The 24,011-nt window shown below is 38.4% G+C and overlaps 2 protein-coding genes across 2 annotated transcripts in view; one reads left to right on the top strand and one right to left on the bottom strand.

The window, feature by feature from the left end:
* LOC136853211 (zinc finger protein OZF-like) overlaps positions 1 to 24,011 on the bottom strand; it is a 270,715-nt gene that overhangs the window by 158,664 nt on the left and 88,040 nt on the right. The window lies entirely within an intron of this gene.
* On the top strand, positions 17,210 to 23,336 carry LOC136853209 (uncharacterized). Its single transcript, XM_067128582.1, has 3 exons — positions 17,210 to 17,354; positions 20,410 to 20,766; positions 23,095 to 23,336. The coding sequence occupies exons 1-2, from the start codon at positions 17,265 to 17,267 to the stop codon at positions 20,737 to 20,739; spliced, it is 420 nt and encodes a 139-aa protein (XP_066984683.1). The 5' UTR covers positions 17,210 to 17,264; the 3' UTR covers positions 20,740 to 20,766; positions 23,095 to 23,336.

The raw sequence follows: 24,011 nt of genomic DNA, 5'->3' as shown, positions 1-24,011 counted from the left end.
TTAAGATATTTCTTGTCTCTTTGATAACAGTCAGTTGATGATAATTCAGCAGCAGGTAAGACGAAATTAAAAATTATGATTGCATGTTCTAGAGGGAAACGAAATTGATTTATACCAATTAGGCCCATTCAGGTACCAGTAGGCATAGGAAAAATCTGTCATTGCACTGAATTGCAGTTATTCTAAGAAAGACTGGAATATAAATACAGTATTATTCCGGCTATGTTTATTTTTATAAATCGTGAAAATTGAGCCAAACACAAGAGGCCTAAGGCTTGAGCTGTGGTCTAAGGTGGGTCGAGTTGGTGGTACACACACTGGTTAGGTTAGATCTATCTCAACTATGTCGTACGTTAGCACAGGCCTACTGTTATCTTGCAAGTATATGATATTGGCTTATAAGCTAATGTTTTGCAGTGTTGTAATACAATATAAAATACCATAAGCCAAAGGCCCAGGCTAGGGCATTTATTTAAGATTCTTCTGGAAACCAATATGGATTCTACAGCCATAACCCGAACTTACGTGAGGTTAGGTTCCAGAACCCGTCGCACAACACAAATTTTCGCGTAAGTTTGGCACTGTCTCTAAAATTCCAAATAAATGCTTATTTCTAAAGCTTAAACACTAAATATGACCCTAATCATGCTCCCAAATTATTAAGCTAACTTTTAAATGAAATTAAAGTTACTGTAATGTCATTTAAAAGTTAGTTTAATACATTATCCTTACAAAAAAAAAAAAATGGTTGACATAAAAACAGAGCTGGAAGAGAATTTCTGTCTCTCTCCCCTGCCAACTGATCTATTTTTAGAAGTCTCCTCAACCTCTTTTTAATAACTTCTTTATTCTACGTCTCTTTCTCTTTGTTCTGAAATGCTTTTTCATGAACAAACAGTGTTTTGTATTTGGACTAATACAACTCTTAGTCATTATGTCTCTATGTTTTAGAATGTATTTGCCACACTAGCGCATTTACACTTCGTAGACAGTACAGGTAAAATTAGATCAACTTAAACTATCTACTGTACAGGTAAAGACGTACAGAGAAATAATAAGTTGTAAAAATGTGTGAGTGCTAACTGTGAACAATAGAGAGAGAGAGAGAGAGAGGTTGTCCTTACTTAAGAGAGTGAAATTATTTATCAATTATTTTGGACACAGAGAATAAACAAGAGAGAGAGAGAGAGAGAGAGAGAGAGAGAGAGAGAGATTGTCCTTACTTGAAATATCAAGTTAAATTATTTATGAATTATATTACAGAGACAGAGAGAATTTATTCTTACATTAGATATCAAAAGATGGAAATTCAGTATGAAACCAACTTTTAAATGAAGTTAAAGTTACTGTAATTTCATTTAAAAGTTAGCTTAATATATTACCCTTAAAAGAAGAAATAAATGGTTGACGTAAGAATATAGGAGAATGTGAAGATTGGTATACTATTTCTCTCTAACCCCATTCCACCGATCTATTTTTAGAAGTCTTCTCAACCTCGTTTTTAAAAACTTCTTTATTCTGTCTCTTTCTCTTTGTTCTGAAATGCTCTCTGTCTCTATGTTTTAGAACAGCGCATTTACAGTTTGTAGATGGTAAGGTAAAATTAGACCAATTTACATTATCTACTGTACAGGTAAAGACATACAGAGAAACAGTAATACTTAGGTTGCGCTAACTATGAACAAGAGAGAGAGAGAGAGAGAGAGAGATAACAGTTGTCCTTACTTAAGAGAGTGAAATTTTTTACGAATTACTACGACGGACACAGAGAGAGAGAGAGAGAGAGAGAGAGAGAGAGAGAGAGAGAGAGAGAGAAATCTTTGACCTCTAATCAGCAACACCCCTTTCTTGTCCTGTTCAAGTGACATGTCTGACAGGTTTACGTTCGAGCTGCTTCTCAAAAGATGAAGAAAAGAATTTGTTTGTTTAAAATACGTATCACATACGAATTTTGTATTTACAGTTATATTATTATTATTATTATTATTAAAATTAGTACTCATTATTAGGTAAATAATTTATTTATCATAAGAAACAAATAAACATATACACGTATCATAAAAATTCTCTCATCTCAGTAAAAGAGAGAGAGAGAGAAATTATTACTTTTAATAATTAATGTTATTCAATTTACAAATAAAATCTTGAAAACTTATAAAAAATTACATAAAAAATGAAACATAAACACTTTTGCAGGGTTTCTCAGTACTCGCAAATATTCATGTGTCTGTGAAATCTCCTGTATGACAATTAGGTTCCAATAAAAAGTTCGTGTTTCTGTGAATTCGCCAACTCGAATCGCGCAAGTTCGGGCTATTACTGTACTTTTATTTTACTTTTGTTGTTTATGGAGTATTTTATTTATCTTTTATAGTTGCATATTTGATATGGAAACACATTTTTAATTACTTAATTTTTAGAATGAAGCTTTATATTTACATATTCAATATGGTTTTTATATCGGTGTCACGCCTATGTGCTTTTTTGTATATTATTTTTCTGTTGAGTCACGGCGCCCTAAGGGGGTACCGGGGAGCCTCCGTGTTGGGCAGGTAGACTAAACAGAAAAATTGTTTAGTATACAGTAAGTTCTTTTTCAAGATGAGTTATAAAGATGATAATCTCCCCGCGTACGCCGACCCAGAAAATAAGAACAATCGCGGCAAAGGGGAAGTCGTTTCAACAAAAGTGTAGGGATATTTGGACCACAGACCCCAAATTTTCGGGATGGTTTTCAAAGCCCTCAAGGTCAAAATCTCTACGTCAGTAGCATGCTTCTTAATTAGTGATGATCCATTAGATAAGTCTGCCAAGAAAATATATTTCAAACGTTGTGCTTTCCTTGCAGAACACTTCTTGCCAATTTCTTTGTGTGAACCAGTGTTACTGTTAGTAAGAGATATGTTCCCTAATGAAATTTTCTTTAAAAAAAGTCTGCCTGGGAAAATAAAGGGTGTCAAATGTGATTCAGATTCCACAATAAGCTGTAGGTCCCGTTGCTAAGTAACCAATTGGTTCTTGGCCACGTTAAATAAGTCTAATCCTTCGGGCCAGCCCTCTCTAGGAGAGCTGTTAATCAGCTCAGTGGTCTGGTAAAACAAAGGTATACTTAACTTTTTTCTTAGATCTTGTGGGGGTTCATGACAGTTCAGCTGATGGTTTAATCAAAGCTTTTAAACAGTCACTCGAAAACGAAGAGATTCCTTTAGGAAACTGTCGCTTTCTGCTCGGATACGACAAATGTCACGATGTTGGGGAAAACATTCTGTTGCTGCCATTTTGAGAGATTTAGTGCCAAATGTTATTAGTGTAAATGCCCTTGTCATATGATTCATTTATGTTCATCATATACTTGCCTAAATCTACCCCAGTCACTTGAAGATCTTTGTCGTAATATACATACACATTTCAGTCTCATTCCAAAACGACAAGATCTATTGAAAGAATTTCAGGAGTTTGTTGGTGCAGCCCTTCGCAGAATTTTAGCTCCAGGGCAGACCAGGTGGCTTTCCCTGGAAAATTGTGTCAAACGTGTGCTTGAACAATGGGACAGTAATGATGCCATCCTTAAAAGTCTCAGTAACAAATTTACTCTTGCTTACTTAGGATTTCCGTCTCATATCCTAGGTCGCTTCAAGTTTAAACACACAATTTCGGTCTGAATCCCCAAATTTTTATTGCCTCAAAAGAGGAAGTTAGTAAATTGATAAGAGGCATAATGTTCAGATCTTATGAGCATTCCTTATGTAAAGAGGTGTGACATATTTGCACTTCAACCAAAGAGTCCCTTATTTTCAGCAAGTACTGTGTCTGCTGCTAATATATATTTAGGCGTGTCTGCTATGGAGACAGTGAGAGATTTGAAAACACAGTAATAGTGTCAATGATCTGAAAATCTCTGAAAATTGTTTAAATTTCCTTGTAGTCTGTAAAACAAATTCAAAATAGATTCTCCCTTAATGAGCCAATTTACTCTACAGTACAGTGTCTTGAACCCATGAATGCTGTTAACCTTGAACCAAAATCACTGTTATCTGTCTTTGATGCTACACCGCACCTTCTCACATGGACAAAAACTAGACAGACGAAGAGTAGAAATCTTAGCGAAGAGCTGAACTGACAGATGCCATGCTTACAGTACTGGGATACTGTACTTGACAAAAAGAATGCTGCAAACCTCCCATGTTATCCTAATCTAAAGACTGTGATTTCAGTGCTGTTAAGTATACCTTAGTTTAACCAGACCACTGAGCTGATTAACAGCTTTCCTAGGGCTGGCCCAAAGGATTAGATTTATTTTACGTGGCTACGAACCAATTGGTTACCTAGCAACGGGACCTACAGCTTATTGTGGAATCCGAACCACATTATAGCGAGAAATGAATTTCTATCACCAGAAATAAATTCCTCTTATTCTTCATTGGTTGGTTGGAGATTCGAACGCGGGCCCAGCAGAGTGCTAGCTGTGAACGATACCAACCCGTCCAATGAGGAACCCAATATCTTTACCATTCTCCAGTGCTGTTGTGGAGAGATTTTTCAGTAAATATAATTTAACCAAGACCCCAAAGAGAACTAAATTATATATATATATATATATATATATATATATATATATATATATATATATATATATATATATATATATACATATATATACATATATACATCAGTGCGTATAGACATGAGATACCCAAATTGTGGTTTTCAGAAATTTTTATCCAGAATTTATTAAAGTTTCAGCCCGTGCAAGCAGAAAATGAAAATTCGAATGCTAACACGGTCGAAAATCGCATCCAGTAACATGCACTTTTTGCCTTGTGGGCTGCCAAGACTGTGCGCCTGTTGTCGAGCGCGAAATGAAACAATACGAAGGGTCTATCTCAGCCAGCTGGGCGGCTCAGCCAATCAGCGCGCAGACCGTGAGTACGCGTCAGCCAATCAGAGCGTAGACCGAGGGTACGCGTCAGCCAATCAGCGAATGTTTATATCAGCCTTCGTCTTTCTCGCAGCGTTTTGGAAGTTATAATCTTGTTACCTCATAATTTGTGTTTTACTTTGCAAGTATTATGCTGAATTAAGACTTTTATTATCACCATAATGGAACCTAAGCATCAGTGGTCAGGTGTTGTAGGATATTAATATTTCTACATTCTCCATTATTTATTATAAAATATAGATTGAAAATAAAGATAAACACAAAAAACAGTATACATTGAAATTAAAATGCTACAAACATTCACACACGCTCCGTTACCCTACATACGTTAACAAAAATATTCACAGCACAATTATTTTTAGATAGAATGCTCACAAACATATTTTTGGAAAGCTAAAACATTGCCAAACAATATGCAAAAAAAAAAAAAAATTGAGAAATCTCTATTGGTTCAAGAAATATAAGAAAAAAAAAGTTAGTTCAATTTTAATTTCCAAGGTATTATCGTGAAGAATTATTCTTTTTCTTTCAGAATCGCTAATTTTTTTCATATCATGGATATTTTCCATCCTGAGAAAACTTAGAAAAAATGTTGTAAACAATGTCGCTATCGGAAAAAAAGTCACTTTCAATCAACTCGTAATATATATAATATTTTGTTTTATTTTTTACAAAAAAAAATGCATAGCGCCGTAAAGTAGATAGATTTTGATTCATAACGCAACAAAAATCACGAATATATCTTAAAAAAATGACTGAGATATCGCTGTTTGAAAATTGCGAATTTTCAAAAGCGGTTTCTGGCGTTATTTAGATTTTTAGAATTGCGATAGACCCTTCGAACTGTGAAGGCCTCTAATGCAGAATGGAAATGTTGCTTTCATCCATAACAATATTGATAATATGTCAAAACGCGTATTGTTTTAATTATACAGATAAGGTTTTATTTTTCTTTGCTTTTTGCCCTATATGCAATTAACTTTTTTCTTATTTTGTGATTATTTTAGGAACAGGCTACTGATAATATTCAAAATAATATATTGTTTTATTTTGCCACAGTTTCTCTAATTTTGTAACAGGCTGCTAATAATATTCAAAATAATATATTTTTATTGTAACACAGTTTCTTTAACATTATTGGTTTAGGGGAATTCAAGCCAATCTAGGGGAATCTTTGGCTTGCATCTAGGGTGAAATAAAATCACGCTGTGGAAACCTGACTCCCTCCACTGTTTTATAGTTTTGTAGGACCGACGAGGGATACTGACTGTATCTGAAAGTCTCCCCTTATCATTTCTAACCCTGTGCATAAATATTTTTAACACTATATTTTTAACACTCAATAATGGCTTTTAATTCTCAATAATAATAATAATAATAATAATCCAAACTGTAAGGATTGTATCTGGGGACATCATGATGGAGTTTGGAATAGAAAAATGCGCCTTGGTCAACATACAAAAAGGCAAAGTTACAAGGACTGAAGGGATAAAGCTACCAGACGGGAATATCATCAACCACATAGACGAGACAGGATACAAATACCTGGGAATAATAGAAGGAAAGGATATAAAACACCAAGAGATGAAGGACGCGATTAGAATATATTCAGAGACTTAAGGCGGCACTCATGTCAAAACTCAAGGCCGGAAACATGACGAAAGCCATAAACACATGGGCATTACCAGCAATCAGATACAGCGCAGGAGTAGTGGAGTGGACGAAGGCTGAACTCCGCAGCACAGACCAGAAAACTAGGAAACACATGACAGTACACAAAGCACTACACCCAAGGGCAAATGCAGACAGACTATACATTAACACGAAAGGAAGGGGGGAGAGGGCTACTAAGCATAGAGGACTGCGTCAGCATCGAGAGCAGGGCACGGGGAAATATCTGAAAACCAGTGAAGACGAGTGGCTCAGGAGTGCCTGGGAAGGACTGATAAAAGCAGACGAAGACCCAGAAATATACAGAGACAGGAGAATGAAAAACAGAACAGAGGAATGGCACAACAAACCAATGCACGGATAGTACATGAGACAGACAAAAGAATTGGTAATGGCTACAGAGGGGAAAACTCAAGAAGGAAACAGAAGGAATGCTAACAGCGGCACAAGATCAGGCGCTAAGAACCAGATATATCAAAAGAGCTGTAGATGGAAATAACATCTCAGCCATGTGCAGGAAGTACAATATGAAAGACGAGACCATAAACCACACAGCAAGCGAATGTCCAGCGCTTGCACAGTACCAGAACAAAAAAAAAAGACATGATTTAGCAACAAAAGCCCTCCACTGGAGCCTGTGCAAGAAACACCAACCTGAGGGAGTGATAGAAAACGATCAGGCAAAGATCCTCTGGGACTATGGTATCAGAACAGAGGGGGTGATACGTGCCAATAGACCAGACGTGACATTGATTGACAAAATCAAGAGGAAAGTATCACTCATTGATGTCGCAGTACCATGGGACACCAGAGAAGACGTGAAAGAGAGAAAATCGATGATGAGTATCAAGACCTGAAAATCGAAATAAGAAGGATATGGAATTTGCCAGTGGAAATTGTACCCATAATCATAGGAACACTAGGCACGATCCCTAGTTCCCTGAAAAGGAATCTGGAAAAACTAGACGCTGAAGTTAAGTATATCTTAGTTTAACCAGACCACTGAGCTGATTAACAGCTCTCCTAGAGAGGGCTGGCCCGAAGGATTAGATTTCTTTTACGTGGCTAAGAACCAACTGGTTACCTAGCAACGGGACCTACAGCTTATTGTGGAATCCGAACCACATTATGACGAGAAATGAATTTCTATCACTAGAAATGAATTCCTTTAATTCTTCATGGACTCATGCAAAAGAGTGTGCTACTAGAAACAGCACGCATACTGAAAAAAGTGAGGCAGGATTCAACCCGGAACCCCACACTATAAGTTAAGTATACCTTAGTTTTACCAGACCACTGAGGAGCTGATTAACAGCTCTCCTAGGGCTGGCCCGAAGGATTAGACTTATTTTACGTGGCTAAGAACCAATTGGTTACTTAGCAACGGGACCTACAGCTTATTGTGGAATCCGAACCACATTATAGCGAGAAATGAATTTCTATCACCAGAAATAAATTCCTCTAACTCTTCATCAGCCGGCCACGGGAATTGAACTCCGGCCCATCGAGCGACAGTCTGAAGGTCTACCGACTCAGCCAACGAAGGGCTACCCCACACTATAAATACCACCCAGTCGAATAGGATGACTGTGATAGAAAAAAAAAAATAAATAAATAAATAAATGAAAAAATAACATAATTTCACTGAGTACGAAATAGAAATAGTGTAATACCGAACTGTTAACCTAAAGCCTGAAGAGTCCTTATGAAATTAATTACGGCGAGAGATGTGAACACAAGATAAAAGTGTATTCCTGAATACTGGATATTCTCTCATTCTATATAAACGCAAGAAAGGGGTTACCAGAAACAGCATTCGCACATGTATATACTTATCCATAAAACAGCATTCGTATGAATCATTAATCGGATACATCATTTGCATACGTGATTACAGTGATTGGATCTTTCCTAGGCAGTGACCCCAATGATTTTCGGGGTCGTTATCTGTGACTAATATTTCTTGGGGGTCATCATCTTTATGATATTTAGTCTTTTGTTTATGTTTTTACGGTCATCCCCAACGGGCTTGTACTAAACACGCTACAAAGGTTGATACATATACCGGGTTAAAAGTTAAACCCTTGGGGGTCACTATCTAGGAACGATCCCGATTATTCTGAAAGAATATTTAAGTATATTTTATTATTGAGACATTTGTTACACATGCGTGTCAACAAGAAACAGTAATATACATATTTGATTCTTCACAAATAGTATTTACGTATGATTATTCAGATTCGTGTCAGTGATGTATCTCAAGAATCATGTGTAAATACTACTTGTGAACAATCAAATATGCATATATAGTAGTTTGCATTTCACTTTGAACGATTTATATAGTATTTTGCGTTTTACTTTGAACAATCTTCAGTGCAAATTGACATAATTACTATCAAAATGACAATGAAACAAAAAAGTGTGACATTCTTCACATCTGCTTTAACAATCTGCAAAATAAATTGACATTTCTGACTGAGACAATTTCTGACAATTGAAACACTGAAATAACAATCCTGATAATTGTCTGACGAACGATTGTTTCAGAATTAACAGTTAATGTTTTCATTCTAACATCTTCATTTTACTTTTGACATTTTAGCATGTTAATATAATAGTTTATTATATAAGGTAATGTATCAAAATAAACATTTTCGCATCAAGTTAGCGAACAAAGTAAGAATATAGTGAATTGCTAAAAGGAATTGCCAAACTGCTGAACTAGATCACGCCATAATTTCACCCAGACAATGTGAGAATGTTACCCAAAAAGCTGTACATACAGTAGTACTACATCCAGTACGTGCCCGGTTGCATTTTCCCGAGATGCAACGGAGTATTGCATAGCCCGGGACCTTTCCCTGAAAAGAGCGGAACGCCATATCTTAAAAACTAACCAGAGAATTTTCTTGAAAATAATCTCATTACGTTTCCCACACCCAAATTACTACTGACATGGAGATTAACCTAAATTAACCTAACCTAGGGGCATGGCAAAAAAAACCGGGCTGGTGTAATACTAGAATTAAACTAGATACATCTCGGGAATATGCTGCCGCATTGTCAGTGATATTTTTAGGGATCGTATCATTGTAAAATATAAGAGTGGTGAAGACTTCTTAACTGCTCCTCGCGAGTTGGGAATTGAGCGGACAATGGCTTATCAAGTTATCAGAAAACATCAAGAAGCGCAGGAACATGAGAGAGAAATTAGGATTCAATGCAGAAAGAACTTGAGTGACGGATTCGTTGCCTTTCTGATATTGCTTGTGGAAAGCAAAGCGAATCCAGGTAAAGAGTCACAGGAAAAAAAATCAGTAACCGAGTATGTATCCACCTTTGCGGCGTGTTTAGTACAAGCCCGTTGGGGATTGCCGTATAAACATAAACAAAAGATGTAATATTAAAAAGATAATGACCCCCCAAAGAAATATTGTGATTTTTCCCCTGTGACCTTAATACCGGGCACCATAATTTAATGTGACTTTTTTCCCGTGTCTTTTTTCCTAGCCGAAATTGTGACTTTTTTCCTGACATTTTTCCCTGTGACTTTATTACCAGCCACCACAAAGTAATGTGACTTTTTTCCCTGCGACTTTTTTCCTGACATTTTTCCCAGTGACTTTATTAACGGCTACCATAAGTTTATGTGATTTTTTTCCTGTGAATTTTTTCCTAGCCAAAATTGAGACACTTTTTCCTGACATTTTTTCGGCCACTATAAATTAATGTGACTTTTTTCCCTGTGACTTTTTTCCTAGCCAAAATTGTGAATTTTTTCCTGACATTTTTCCCTGTGGCTTCATTAACGGCCACCATAAGTTTATGTGACTTTTTTCCTGTGACTTTCTTCCTAGCCAAAATTGAGACTTTTTTCCCGACAATTTTTCGGCCACAATAAATTAATGTGACTTTTTTCCCTATGACTTTTTTCCTAGCCAAAATTGTAACTTTTTTCCCCTGTGACTTTTTTCCTAGCCAAAATTGTAACTTTTTTCCTGTGACTATTACCGACCACCATAAGTTAATGTGATTTTTTCCCCTAGCCAAAATTGTAACTTTTTTTCCTGTGAACCTACCACAACAATACGTGAATTAAATACCAGTCTACGAGAAATATTCACCCATGAACCCCAGGTATCAGAAGCCGCAGTGTCGAGAGCTTTGGAGGTGACGCTAACCACACTCAAATTGTGTGGAAACCTCACCGAGAATAGGAACTCGCAACGAACTCAGCAAAGACGCAAGAGATAATGTTCATTTCCGGTCAGAACATCCCAACTCGATTTTTTATTACACTTCTCGAATCTTCTAAAGAAAATGAAAAAAATATTCTATAGACATAATTCTTGCAAGCTAATATTTATCACAATAAAAAATAATGTATATGTAAATAATTGAGGATTTTGTCTAAGTTTCAATATTGCGAAATGCACTTTGAAGCGACATTTGATCCCACAGGAGCTAGTACTGAACACGGCAAAATACATCTGACCTCCCCAGGAGCTAGTACTAAACACGGCAAAATACATTTGACCCTCCCATGGGCTAGTACTAAACATGGCAAAATTCATTTGACCTCTCCAGGGCTAGTACTAAACATGGAGAAATACATCTGACCTCCCCAGGAGCTAGTAATAAACACGGCAAAATACATTTGACCTCCCCAGGAGCTAGTACTAAACACGGTGAAATACATTTGACCCTCCCAGGGGCTAGCACTAAACACGGCGAAATACATTTGACCAACCAGGGGCTAGTACTAAACACGGCAAAAATACGTTTGACCTCTCCAGGGCTAGTACTAAACATGGAGAAATACATCTGATCTCCCCAGGAGCTAGTAATAAACACGGCAAAATACATTTGACCTCCCCAGGAGCTAGTACTAAACACGGTGAAATACATTTGACCCTCCCAGGGGCTAGCACTAAACACGGTGAAATACATTTGACCCTCCCAGGGGCTAGCACTAAACACGGTGAAATACATTTGACCCTCCCAGGGCTAGCACTAAACACGGTGAAATACATTTGACCAACCAGGGGCTAGTACTAAACACGGCAAAATACGTTTGACCTCTCCAGGGCTAGTACTAAACATGGAGAAATACATCTGATCTCCCCAGGAGCTAGTAATAAACACGGCAAAATACATTTGACCTCCCCAGAAGCTAGTACTAAACACGGTGAAATACATTTGACCCTCCCAGGGGCTAGCACTAAACACGGTGAAATACATTTGACCCTCCCAGGGGCTAGCACTAAACACGGTGAAATACATTTGACCAACCAGGGGCTAGTACTAAACACGGCAAAATACGTTTGACCCCCAGGGGCTAGTACTAAACACGGCAAAATACATTTGACCTCCCCAGGAGCTAGTACTAAACACAGCGAAATACATTTGACCATCCCAGGGGCTAGCGCTTAACACGACAAAATACATTTGACCCTCCAAGGGGCTAGCACTAAACACGGCGAAATACATTTGACCTCCCCAGGAGCTAGTACTAAACACGGCGAAATACATTTGATTCCCCAGGGGCTAGTACTAAACACGGCGAAACAGTGTAGACGAATCACTATTTAGTACCCTACTAGCCCTCATGTGGAATCGGAGTTCGGAACGGAAACGAACTTTTACCGACGCAAGAGCATCATATGCCCACGTAATGTACGCAAGGAATTTGCAGGTGAATCGAATCTAAACAGATGAAATGGGATTCAAACTGTACAGCAAAAGTACATAAGGCAGCGCACCAATGAGACCAAAAGCGTTGGCGGCCAGAAGTAGCAATATCACGTGAACAGCGGCTATATCAGATGGTGCCGGCGTTGCTTATTATGGACAGCACAACAGAGCTGTGACGAAGCCGATTTTTCAAGGACTTACTTTTAACCTTGACATAAATCTAGACGTTTATCCTGTAATCATAAAGTATAATGCTCTCCTCTCCTCTCTCTTCGACATCTACCGTCGTATCCACCTTTTCTTAATCCAACTGAAAATCGTTTTTCAACTAGAAAAAGCTTGCTTGAGATGATTACTTAATGATGTGGTTAGTACCTGCAATTTACATCCAGCCCAAAGGAATGGTGTGAGACTTCAAGGCTATCGCGAGCGGTTGCTAACCAGTTTTTTGGAGATTGCTTTTGGCCTTGCCACTCCTCAGCTAAGTGCGTCGCCGTATGAACATTCGACTTCATACCTTATAAAATGTATTAACTATCAAGCTACATAGGATTAGAAATAAATGGTATATAGATCATTTATATGTATTATATAATTTTATATAGATATCAATGTGCTCCTACCATAGATATGCATGTCAGTGTTTCCGTAAAACAACAGTGTTGTCAAAGGTTATTTGCAAAGTAATAAGATTAAAGATTGTCAAATAAAAATGCTTAATTGTCACTGATTTGTTTTATTGTTATTTCCTTTTTGGTAAATGTTAAGTATATTTTTCCTGAATTGTCATTCTTTGGAGATTGTCAACCTACTTTGAAGAACGGTCATTTTTGTTTTGGCGACTGTCAAACGGAATTTCACATTGTCAAACTTAGACATCAAACGTCATTTACACACGGAGAATGTTCAAAGTAAAATGCAAAAAACGACATTTTCTTGTCGGCATGCATGTGTAACTGTTGTGTCTCAATAACAAACAATTTGGTACTTTCATTGCTCTCAAGTACTGATAGTACCACTATTCGAAAATATGCCATAATTTGGTACTTTCTGACTAAACTTGGTAATAATAATGACGATACTGTTTTTATAGTTATTCAATACAGTGACGAGTTCAATGTCTGAAGGAGGACTCTATCTTGGCAGATAGGCCTACTCGTATCGTATGAGAGGCGAACGTGAAGCAATGGGTGCGGTGTAGATGGACATAATATTATGTCGTGCGGTTTTGAGTCCATTTTACCAGATGGATAAGGATGAAATTCCTTTGCACTAGGACGCCTGTACTCAGTTTGAAAACTGTGACGGCCAGTCTGCCGCATTTTCTTGTTATCTGAATTGAATTGAATGTAGAATTCAGGCCAAAGGCCAAGCACTGGGACCTATGGGGTCATTCAGCACTGAAACGGATATTGACAGCAAGAAGGTTTGAAAGGTGTAACAGGAGGAAAACCTCTCACTTGCACTATGAATCAAATGGTGGAAAATAAGATGGAAGCGAATATGAAACGAGGTACAGTAAAAGGAACGAAAGGGGTTGCAGCTAGGGGTCCGAGGGCACGTTGCAAAGAACCTTAAGTACTGCCTACAGTGCACCGCATGAGGTGCACAGACTGCGCTACCCCTAACACGGGGTCTTGTTATTTTAAGATTTCCTATATATTTCCGCGACATTCTTAATGTATCAAGTTGATAAAAGTGCAAGAGATATTTCTCAGAAGATGAAACAAGTGACATCTGGAAAGAAAGTTAAATACGACCATGAATTTCAATCTGAATAGCTCCTCGTTGGACGGGTCGGTATAGTTCTTGGCTAGCACTCTGCTGGGCCCGCGTTCGAGTCTCCAGCCGGCCATTGAAGAATTAGAGGAATGTATTTCTGGCGATAGAAATTCATTTCTCGCTATGATGTGGTTCGGGTTCCACCATAAGCTGTAGGTCCCGCTGCTAGGTAACCAATTGGTTCTTAGCCACGTAAAATAAGTCTAATCCTTCGGGCCAGCCCTCCCTAGGAGAGCTGTTAATCAGCTCCTCAGTGGTCTGGTTAAGCTAAGGTGTACTTAATTTTCACTTTGAATGGTTGAATAGTGAACGATTTGGACCCGAAAGTTTGGGGCCCAATAAAGGGCCCCAATTTCCAATTTTGTGAACAAAAATGTTATGTAAAAGAAGTAGGGCTCTCCAGGGCCCGTCCCCCCCCCCCCCTCCCGATCGTAGAGCCCATTATAGACCTTCTCATACGGATCGGAGGAGGGTGGGTAACGTTGACTGGGGTAAGAGCAAGGCCGATCTGAGGCAATTGATTACTGCTTATAGGGGTCCTAATTATCCTCTGAGGGCCCCCTTAATGACCCCATTTGCGTCCTTGATTACTTGAAAGACATCCCAAGACTGAAAAGCATATAAAGAATATGAAAAGCAGAGATGAGTCCAGGAAAGTCACGTCATTCTTTCAGCCGGCCCAAGCTTTGAGAAAAAGATTGCAGCAGCAGAAATAAAATGTTGTGGAGCCATTATGGATCACTTGCCAGTGTTTCTTAAAAATGTTTGTCCAGATTCATCCATTGCAAAAGAAATTAAGTGTGCACGCACAAAAGCATTTGAGAACTTTCTCCAAGTTCTAGGAAAATCTTATTTTCAGGCCCCTTGCGTCTGATCTAAGGAATGTAAGGTCTTCACTGACAATCGATGAGTCTACTGATTCATCAACCGCCAAGCACCTTGTCTTAGTAACTCGTTTCTATGATATCCGGGTCCAAAGAACAAAGGATAATGTTTTAACTTGACTGGATACAGGAGACTGTACTGCACAAGGAATTTACAAATCAATCATCGACTTCTTTGAAACCCACAGAATACCCCTGCAAAATTTAGTAGGATTTGCAAGTGACAATGCAAGTGTTAAGATGGGAGCCAAATGAGGAGTAGAAGCATTACTTCAGTTAAAGCTTCCTCATCTACTTGTTCAAGGTTGTGTTTGCCATTCCATGTACTTGTGTGCCTCCATTGCTTGCCGTGAACTTCCTACTGGAATAGAAGAATGAACAAGAAATGTGCCTTCATTGCCTGCCGTGAACTTCCTACTGGAATAGACGAATTAGGAAGAAACATATATTCATACATAATGCATAATCCCAAAAGACTGTCAGAATATGGATAATTTCAGAAATTACCTAAAATTCAACCACACAGGCTGCTACATCCCAGTGGCAACACGCTGGTTGTCCTTGAGGAAGTGGTTAAAAGAATCCTTGAACAATGGCAAGCACTTACATTATACTTTACATCAGCACCATTAGAAGACGGAATAGCTGTGGCTTCCTTAGTGTTACAGCAATTACAGAACCCAGTAACCAAAATGTATTTTGCATTTTTAGCTTTTATCCTGTCATCAGTAAATAAAGTGAATCTAGAATTTCAAGCAACATCGTTTAGAGTATACAAACTGAAGGGCTCTATTAACAGTGGTGCAAAGGCTATACTGTACTTACCAATTTCATGAAGAAAGGACCACTGAAAAATTCGGATATAAGTAAACTGAATGTCAATGATTCCTCAAATTATCTTCCTCTGAAAGATATGTCCCTCTGAAAGATATATATCGTGGTACAAGGGTAGAGAGCATTAGCATAGAATCAACATCAAGGATAACCAAGGAAAGTTTACATGAATTCCATGTGAAAACTTTGAATTGTTACAGATCTTTATCCAAACAGATGTTCAAGCGCTCCTTAGCCTCTGGTATGTTTGCAAATTTTGAACTACTTGAAGCTTTGGATTCAGGCAATGTAAGTCGTGGTAACCCACCCAGCATTGTTCCTTTGGCAGTGTAATTCCCAAATATTGTTGAGGAAGATGATTGGGAAGAACTGAATAAGGAATGGAACTGAATTGAATATAGAATTTAGGCCAGAGGCTAAGCACTGGGACCTATGAGGTCAATCAGCGCTGAAACGCAAATCGACAGTAAAGGGCTTGAAAGGTGTAACAGGAGGAAAACCTCTCGGTTGCACTATGAGTCAATTGTTAGGAGAGGGTAGAGAGTAAGATGGAAGAAAGGGAATATGAAAGGAGGTACAGTAAGAGGAACAAAGGGGATTACAGCTAGAACCTTAAGTAATGCCTACAGTGCACCACATGAGGTTCACTGACGGCAATGCCCCCCCTTCGGAGGAATAAGGAATGGAGAGAGCTGACTTTATTTGACTTATCTCTTTTTGATGAAACTAACCCTGAAACGTTTTGGTCGGCTGTTTCTAAGGAAAATGTTGGTTTGAGTTGAGATTTAAAAACATATTACCGAATTTAATGATTAATTTAATGTCCCTTCCTCAATCTTCAGAAGCAGCTGAAAGGATTTTTTTCTCTCTTGTTACCCTCTATAAGACTAAGCAGCGATCAAGGTCCCAGAAAGAAACAGTGAATGTTTTGTTATACAGCAAAGCATTAATCCACGAATCAGACTGTAAATCATGGCAACCATCAACAAATATTAAAAATACGAATGAGAGATCCCTGGTGTTTACAAACAGGCCTACTAAGGAGAACGAAAATATTCATATTTAATTCAAGGTAGGTCAATTTGAAGATATGATTCGACAACTTTGCCAAATTTGGTACTTTTTGCTTTTATTTGGTACACTTTAGGGGGAGAATATGGTACTACTTAAAAACCTGAGGTGGCAACACTGGACTCGTCAGTTATCCAGATGGCTAAGAAAAGTACAGACTTCTTCTCCGTTCAATAACTTCGATTCTTCTCTCGTTATCCTCAGGCGAGAGACACCAGTGAAGCATGTAATTTGCTGTTCGGCACGCTAAAATTTTCTCCTAACATACAATTTCGCGCTTCCTGAATAGAATAAAATAAAAAATTTGATGACTAAGATTTGTCCTTGATGTGCGATGCAGAACTGCCTTCGCCGTATATAAGGAGGCTCGACTCTGCCAAACCACAGCAATGGCTTCCTCAGAAGTTTCCTTCGGGAGAACCATGAAGGTTCTGGTGGTCTTCGCGCTCCTCGTCTGCCTCATTGCCTCTGAGGCAAAGGTAAGTCTCTTGAAAAGTAGTTAACGCTGTTGTTGGAACTCAGAGCACTTTGCAGGTTTAGCTAAAGTCAGATATATTTCTTTTTCTCGACGATCCTTTCCGAGTAATCATTTTTTACCATTAAAAATACTTCCTTGAAACACTCTTGTTTTAATGGAGTTATTATGATAGAGTAATTCCCATGCTTTGAATTCAGTTGTCCCCAGACTATACCGTCCACCCATCACGTAGTAATAGATTTGCAGTCAATTTTAGTAGTTTCCCCTTTTATTGCAGCGTTCAGTATCGCACAGATTTCTGCAAGTTACGTCCCAGATATGACCAAAATATGGAATATTGTTCCAAGATACGTGGTTGAGTTGACGGAATTGTAGAAGTTCAAACCGGGTCTAATTTTTTTGCTGGATAGGCTCGCGTCGGTCGCATTTCATAGTTTATCATTTCTTTCACGTAGCTATGCTTTATTTCTGTCTCTTCTTTTTCCTATCATTGGACTGGTTACCCTGTTGGAGCCCTGAGTTTTCATCTGGGGTTGCAGTTTGGCTAGTAGCAATAATAGTAGTGATCTCGTTCCAGTGGCAGAAATCATTAACTAGAGAATCACTCTGAAATGTCTTACAGAAATATCCAAACTTGCTCACTTCGCTTGCCCGCCCCCCCCCCCCCCAACACCCCCGCCATGCTCCATTCCTTAACCTCATAAGTTACCTGCGAGCTCTTTGATCAACATCAAGGAATGTGAGTTGAAAAACAAATTACTTTTCACTTTATCGTATAGTTAAAGAGCTTTCTTCATGAATAAATGCTTGATTTTTGGTTAGGAAATGGGAAAGTTGGGAAATTTTATAGAAGTTTTTATAACAGCTTTGTGTTTACACACACATGAATATATATATATATATATATATATATATATATATATATATATATATATATATATATATATATAAATTTCTGACTTACATCAGGATCGAACTCAGGTCTTTCAATTGAAAGGCAAGGGCGCTGCCCACTAGGCCATACAAGTCAATTGAAAGACCTGGGTTCGATCCTGATGTGAGCCAGAAATTTATTTCTATTCCACACGTGATTGTGTGTTGATTATTTCTATATATATATATATATATATATATATATATATATATATATATATATATATATATATGCAATGCGTGTGTGTGTATAAAACATTAGCACTGAGATATCTTATGAGGGCTTTTTATACTTACTGTATTTTAAATTTTAAGTAATTATCATCAGTTTTCCTGTCACAGATTTGATTGATAGATTGATTATGAAATTTAGTTCTTGAAGACCAAGTGCCGGAATCCGTCAGGATTATTCAGCGTAGCGATATAAATTAATGATGTGACTGATAATGAAAAGGTGAATGATAACATACTGCATCAGAGTGTGATGAATGCAATTTAGACAATGTGCTTTTGTACAAACAATTTATTTCGTCTCCATTTTTTGCCATTTGTCATGTTTTCATAAACCGACGATCTATACAACTGTTCTAAGCATCCTGAACCAATATTCCCTAGTGTTCCAGCAACTGTTTCCGACAACTGCTGTTCCAGCCCTCTAAGAACCTCTTGGTCTTAACTTTCGGAATGCTTAGGTCGACTTCTCGTGAGCTTACTTCATGAACAATTAAACACTGGTGCTGGCATACGCTACCTTATAAAAATTCGATTTTTCCTCAAACTGCCAATTTCTATTCACGGACCCCATTCTGCTCTCTGTCTTAACGAAGGCTTTCCTCCATCGTCTTAAACTTCCTACCATCCCCCGTTTTTCTCCACATGACCGAACCACTCCAGAAAACTCATTCACTCTTTCATTCCTGTTACCATTTTACCACGTCGATTTGCTTCCATGTTTCTCACACTTCAGATTCTTCTTCTTGTGTTCTGTGATACTACAGTTAAAGTCTCTGGCTGTCTTTTGCACACCCTGCTGCCTTCCTTGCCTTATAAATCCTGTGAAGAGCTTCTTCTTTAGTGTTGCCTTATCCTGCATTCATATAAGTATTTGAGAGTAAATATAAATGATAATGGCAGCATTAAAGAAGGCCTTAAGCACAGGATTAGTGAAGCAAGGAAGGTAGAGACCTTTTGTGTTGTATACAGAACACAAGAAGAATTTGAAGGGTGAGAAATATGGAAGTATACAGATATGGTAAAATGGTAATGTAAATGAGAGAGTGAGTCAGTTTTCTGAGGTGGTTCAGTCATGTAGAAATAATGGGGGATGATAGGAAGTTTTAGGAAGTGGGAGGAGAGAAGATCTAAAAAATGCTGGACAGGTGGCATAGCAGAAGTACTGGAAAGAAAGGGTCTTAATCTCCACAAAGAATACGAGTGCATGCAAGACAGAGGTGAATGGAGGGCACAGTGTGTGTGTGTGTGTGTGTGTGTCTGTGTGTGTGTGTTGGGATTTGACTTGATCCTGCTGAGGAGACTTCCATGAGAGTGTATGAACTGGCTAATATAGTGTAAGTTTTCTGTACAGTGCCACGATCAGGCAGTTAAAGTAAGAAAGTAAGCGTGACAATTTTCTTGTTTTTTGCTCTGAAGCCATCCACTGTTAGCAGAAACTGCTTAATTTTTGTACATTTCCTTTGGGCTAACCCAACTTTTGTCAGTGCAACTAGGCAATGAAGACAGGAGCAGCAGAGAGAATAGAGCTCAGGCTCAGGTTTAGGTTCAAATTGACCCTTTGCTTTCTTAAGGAAGATTATTTGGTTACGGAACAGTTCTTCTTCTCCTTTCCGTTGAGTGAGATTTTGGTGTCTACATAATCATGCACTGACCTTCAATAACCCTATGCCAATTGCCAACTGAGTGGATTACCTGATCCCTAGCTCTGTATAACCATAACACACTAAATTTACAACTTTAAATTTTAGTGACAATTCAGCTCACAGAACTTTGGGTTTCTCTTGTGTCTTCTAAATTGTTATCAAGAGTTTATAATCCACTTGACTAAATTTTGGTTATCAAATTTATATGACTGTTATCATTCAATACTCACTGGCCTTATGCTACAGGGAGAAACGATGAAACTGAGAGTTCGTCGTCAAGGCCCACCAGGAGGTGGTGGATCAGGAAGTCCTGGAGGCAGTGGTGGTGGAGGACCCCCAGGAGGTGCAGGAGGCAGTGGTAGTGGCGGACCCCCAGGAAGTGCTGGAGGTGCAGGAGGCAGTGGTAGTGGAGGACCCCCAGGAGGCGCAGGAGGCAGTAGTGGTAGAGGACCCCCAGGAGGCGCAGGAGGCAGTAGTGGTAGAGGACCCCCAGGAGGCGCAGGAGGCAGTGTTGGAGGTGGTGGTGGAGGACGCCCAGTAGCTTCAGGTGGGGGTCCTCCTGGGGGTAGGCCCTAAGAGGACACTGATGCTCCTCAATGGAAGGTAGGCCATCTTTAATGTCTTATGTGGAAAAATACACAAAATCTTATAATACCAAATTCTTATATGTAATAATACCACAGTTGTATTGCAATTTACCATCTGAGGATACAACCAAAAACTCTATCCTTTCAATTTTTTTTTTTACTTTTTAAAGTTCATGATTTTTACTTGTGACTCATAAACAAATTGGAGAAACTCTTTTTCCTCCTAAAGGGAGATAAAATGCACAATGAGGAAATCAAAACAGCATTACCAACAGAGATCTCTCGCTTAAACCGGTCTCAAGACTAGATAAAAGATGAGCGTGAGTGAAAGATTTACTCCCTTGATTTAACTGAACTAGCAACAGACCTCTTAAAAGGTATGACATGAGGGTCAACTGAATCATTATAAGGCCTGATAGGTCCTCACAGAAGCTGAGTTGACTAACGAATATGGAAATAGGTTCTTCATACAGGGAAGTTAATATGGCATATACCTTGTATCATTTATTATCACGAGAACTATTCACATTTTCAGGAGAAATGCAAGCTAGGTACATTACAAGAAGAGTTGTTTTCTGTACAACATGTGTGTGCGCCTGTTTATATTATCCCTTCAGATCAGTGGTTTGATGCTGCTTGCTGACTGAAGAACTTACTTCATGTTTCGTCCATAGTATGAAAATGCCAGACTGACAAAGAGTGATTGTTTCTGCAGAAGCAAAGAAGTTGCCGGTTACTGCATGTTAAAGGAATGAACAAGAGTGAAACTATAAAAAAAAAAAAAGTTTCTGGGAAAGTAAGAATTCGTGCTTGGCAGAGTCTGTAGAATGAAAACGGGTGGCTAAGCTTGGTGATTTAGATGCAAAAGTAGGGTCCAAAAAAAGTGATGATTTATTTGGTAAGTCTGAAGTGATTAGAGGAAGTGGGATTTGAAAAATCTTGAGGATATTATTATTATTATTATTATTATTATTATTATTATTATTATTATTTTATTATTATTATTATTATTATTATTATTACTCAGAAGATGAAGATATGGTTTCTGAAAGGGATATGATAGCTGGTAACAGAGTTTCTCAAGAAGAATCTCTAAGGAAAGGGGTTTGTTAGATTTGCTAGTACACTGTAGATGAAAAACTAGTTGATGAATGGAATGTTGGCAGGATGTGCATAAGATCATTATTTTGCTAAATTAGAAACAGAAATGAGATAGAATTCAGTCAAGAATGGTCAATCTGGTGAGAAAAGCAAACAAATAGAAAACGGAGGAAAAATGAGTCAGGGTCCATGACACCGAAGTGGAAGGGTGCTTATGAGGAGAGGGCAAAATTCAAGGATGAGGCATAGGATCAGGAGGGATATAATGAGCGTATAGGCAAGATAAATGGGAATTGTGCGTGGTAAGACAATAAAATGTGAAGCTTAGTGAAGGGAACAAGGATATTGCTGGAAGAGCACCTGCGGAACAGACTACGAGTTAACGTAAAAGGATTCAGTACAATAAGAACAAAAGGAGAGAGAAAATGGTGGGAGGTTAACAGAGATATAGTGGTTCATTGGAACTAGTACTTTAGGCGGATAGAAAGGGACGTACTGAAAAGGTGTAAATACTGAGAGAAAGGACGACGAAAAAACGGGACTTAAAGAAATCAATATAAATTAGGTGATACTTTCTGATGATAATGTAAATCTGAGATACTAGTGGAATTGACAGCTGAGGGTGTGGTTATGGTTGTAAAAATCTTAAAGAAGCAAACTGTTAGTGAAAATATTTATGTGGGAGAGTGACTGGTTTGGTGTAATTGTGGACATCAGACAAGATTAGTGTATGTTAAGTCTCAACGGCCGGTCAGTATTCTTATAGATGGAATGGTGGGAGAAATCAGGGAAAGAACCAGAGTAGGATATGAAACGGAGTTCTAAATAAAATGATGAGTGATTGCTGTTTGGAAGAGAATAATGTCGCTGGAAACAAAAGTTGGCTTGCAGTCAATCTAGAGGCGAGTCTCTGCCATTAAGTAGAAGGGCATGTTGCTAGCAACCTCATCTCAAGATACCAACCTCTCCCATCAGCAAGGTCGTTGGTTTAATCCCGCCCTGTCAACAACCAGTCAACTTAGATGGATATAGGTACCAAGGTAAACTTGGGTCGACAAAAGGGTGCGGGGCTAGCAACCTCAACCTAAGAGAACTGCTCAGAAACTGGAAGGCTCTAACCATTCATGCACCACCCATCTAAAAAGGAAAGAGGGGGTTTTATATATATAGATATAAGGCGCGTGTGTGTGAGTGCTTGATTCCCTTCACTCATTTATAGTTTTTGTACCTTTTCTTTCCACAGTATCAACCGGAAGGATGAGAACTGTGATCTGGCAAAGGAGAATGGAAGAAACACAGATGTCTACTGCACACAAACTGAAGTCCTTATCTAGCTTTCGACTCTTCCTATGTTTTACATGAAAATTAGACTGTTATGACTTCAACCTCAAGTGTTATTGGAATTACTGTTTTCTTTATTATGTAAAATTTGTCTTTACGTTTCGTTTCTTTTTCAAAACTTTATATCATTAAAAATGAAGCAACTTTGTTTTATCTTTTCCCCCCTTTACTTTCCAAGGCCGAATGAACCTATTAATTCTGTGACGCTAAAATCTCAAGTGCAAAAGAGATCTGGAGAGATTCTCGTCCTCCCCATTGGGGCGAGGGAGATTTTACCTCCTCAAATCATTTTCGTTCCCTTCTCATCCATCTTCAGAAGTTCATTCTCTCAAACTCTTCACAGATCATTCTCCTTCCCTGCTCATCCTGTTCCAGAGGCACATTCTGTCTCGCCTAATCTTGCACGATACTTTCAAACCAGAACTGGAGAGCATCTCTTCTAAGTTCTTTAGAGACCAGTTTCCTTCATACGTCTTTATGTCTTTGGTTCTCTGGCGTTCACAGCATCGTTTCAGAAACTGCAGATTGAACTTCCAGACCTACTAGTATTTTGGGCTTAAGAAACAATCAGTCGTATGTCTCTGAAATATCAGATCATGGGCCTGGCTAAGTATGCCCCTAAAAGACTGGATTTTCGTCTGATATTCATTTGAGACATAACTGTTTTCCCGTGTGAAATATTGCTCCCAAACCTAGGGAGGGTCTTCAGACATCTTCTTTACAAAGGTCTGGATGCACGAGCGCTAGAAACGTCGCGTTGCTAACGCTGTCTAACGTTGAGTTTTTGGCCAGACTACACGACCGCTATTTTCGAAGCAT

The sequence above is a fragment of the Macrobrachium rosenbergii genome, chromosome 26 (assembly GCF_040412425.1).
Source record: "Macrobrachium rosenbergii isolate ZJJX-2024 chromosome 26, ASM4041242v1, whole genome shotgun sequence".
Taxonomy (NCBI): Eukaryota; Metazoa; Arthropoda; class Malacostraca; order Decapoda; family Palaemonidae; genus Macrobrachium; species Macrobrachium rosenbergii.
Note: the sequence above shows the minus strand (reverse complement) of the source record. Positions and strands in the feature narration are given on the sequence as shown.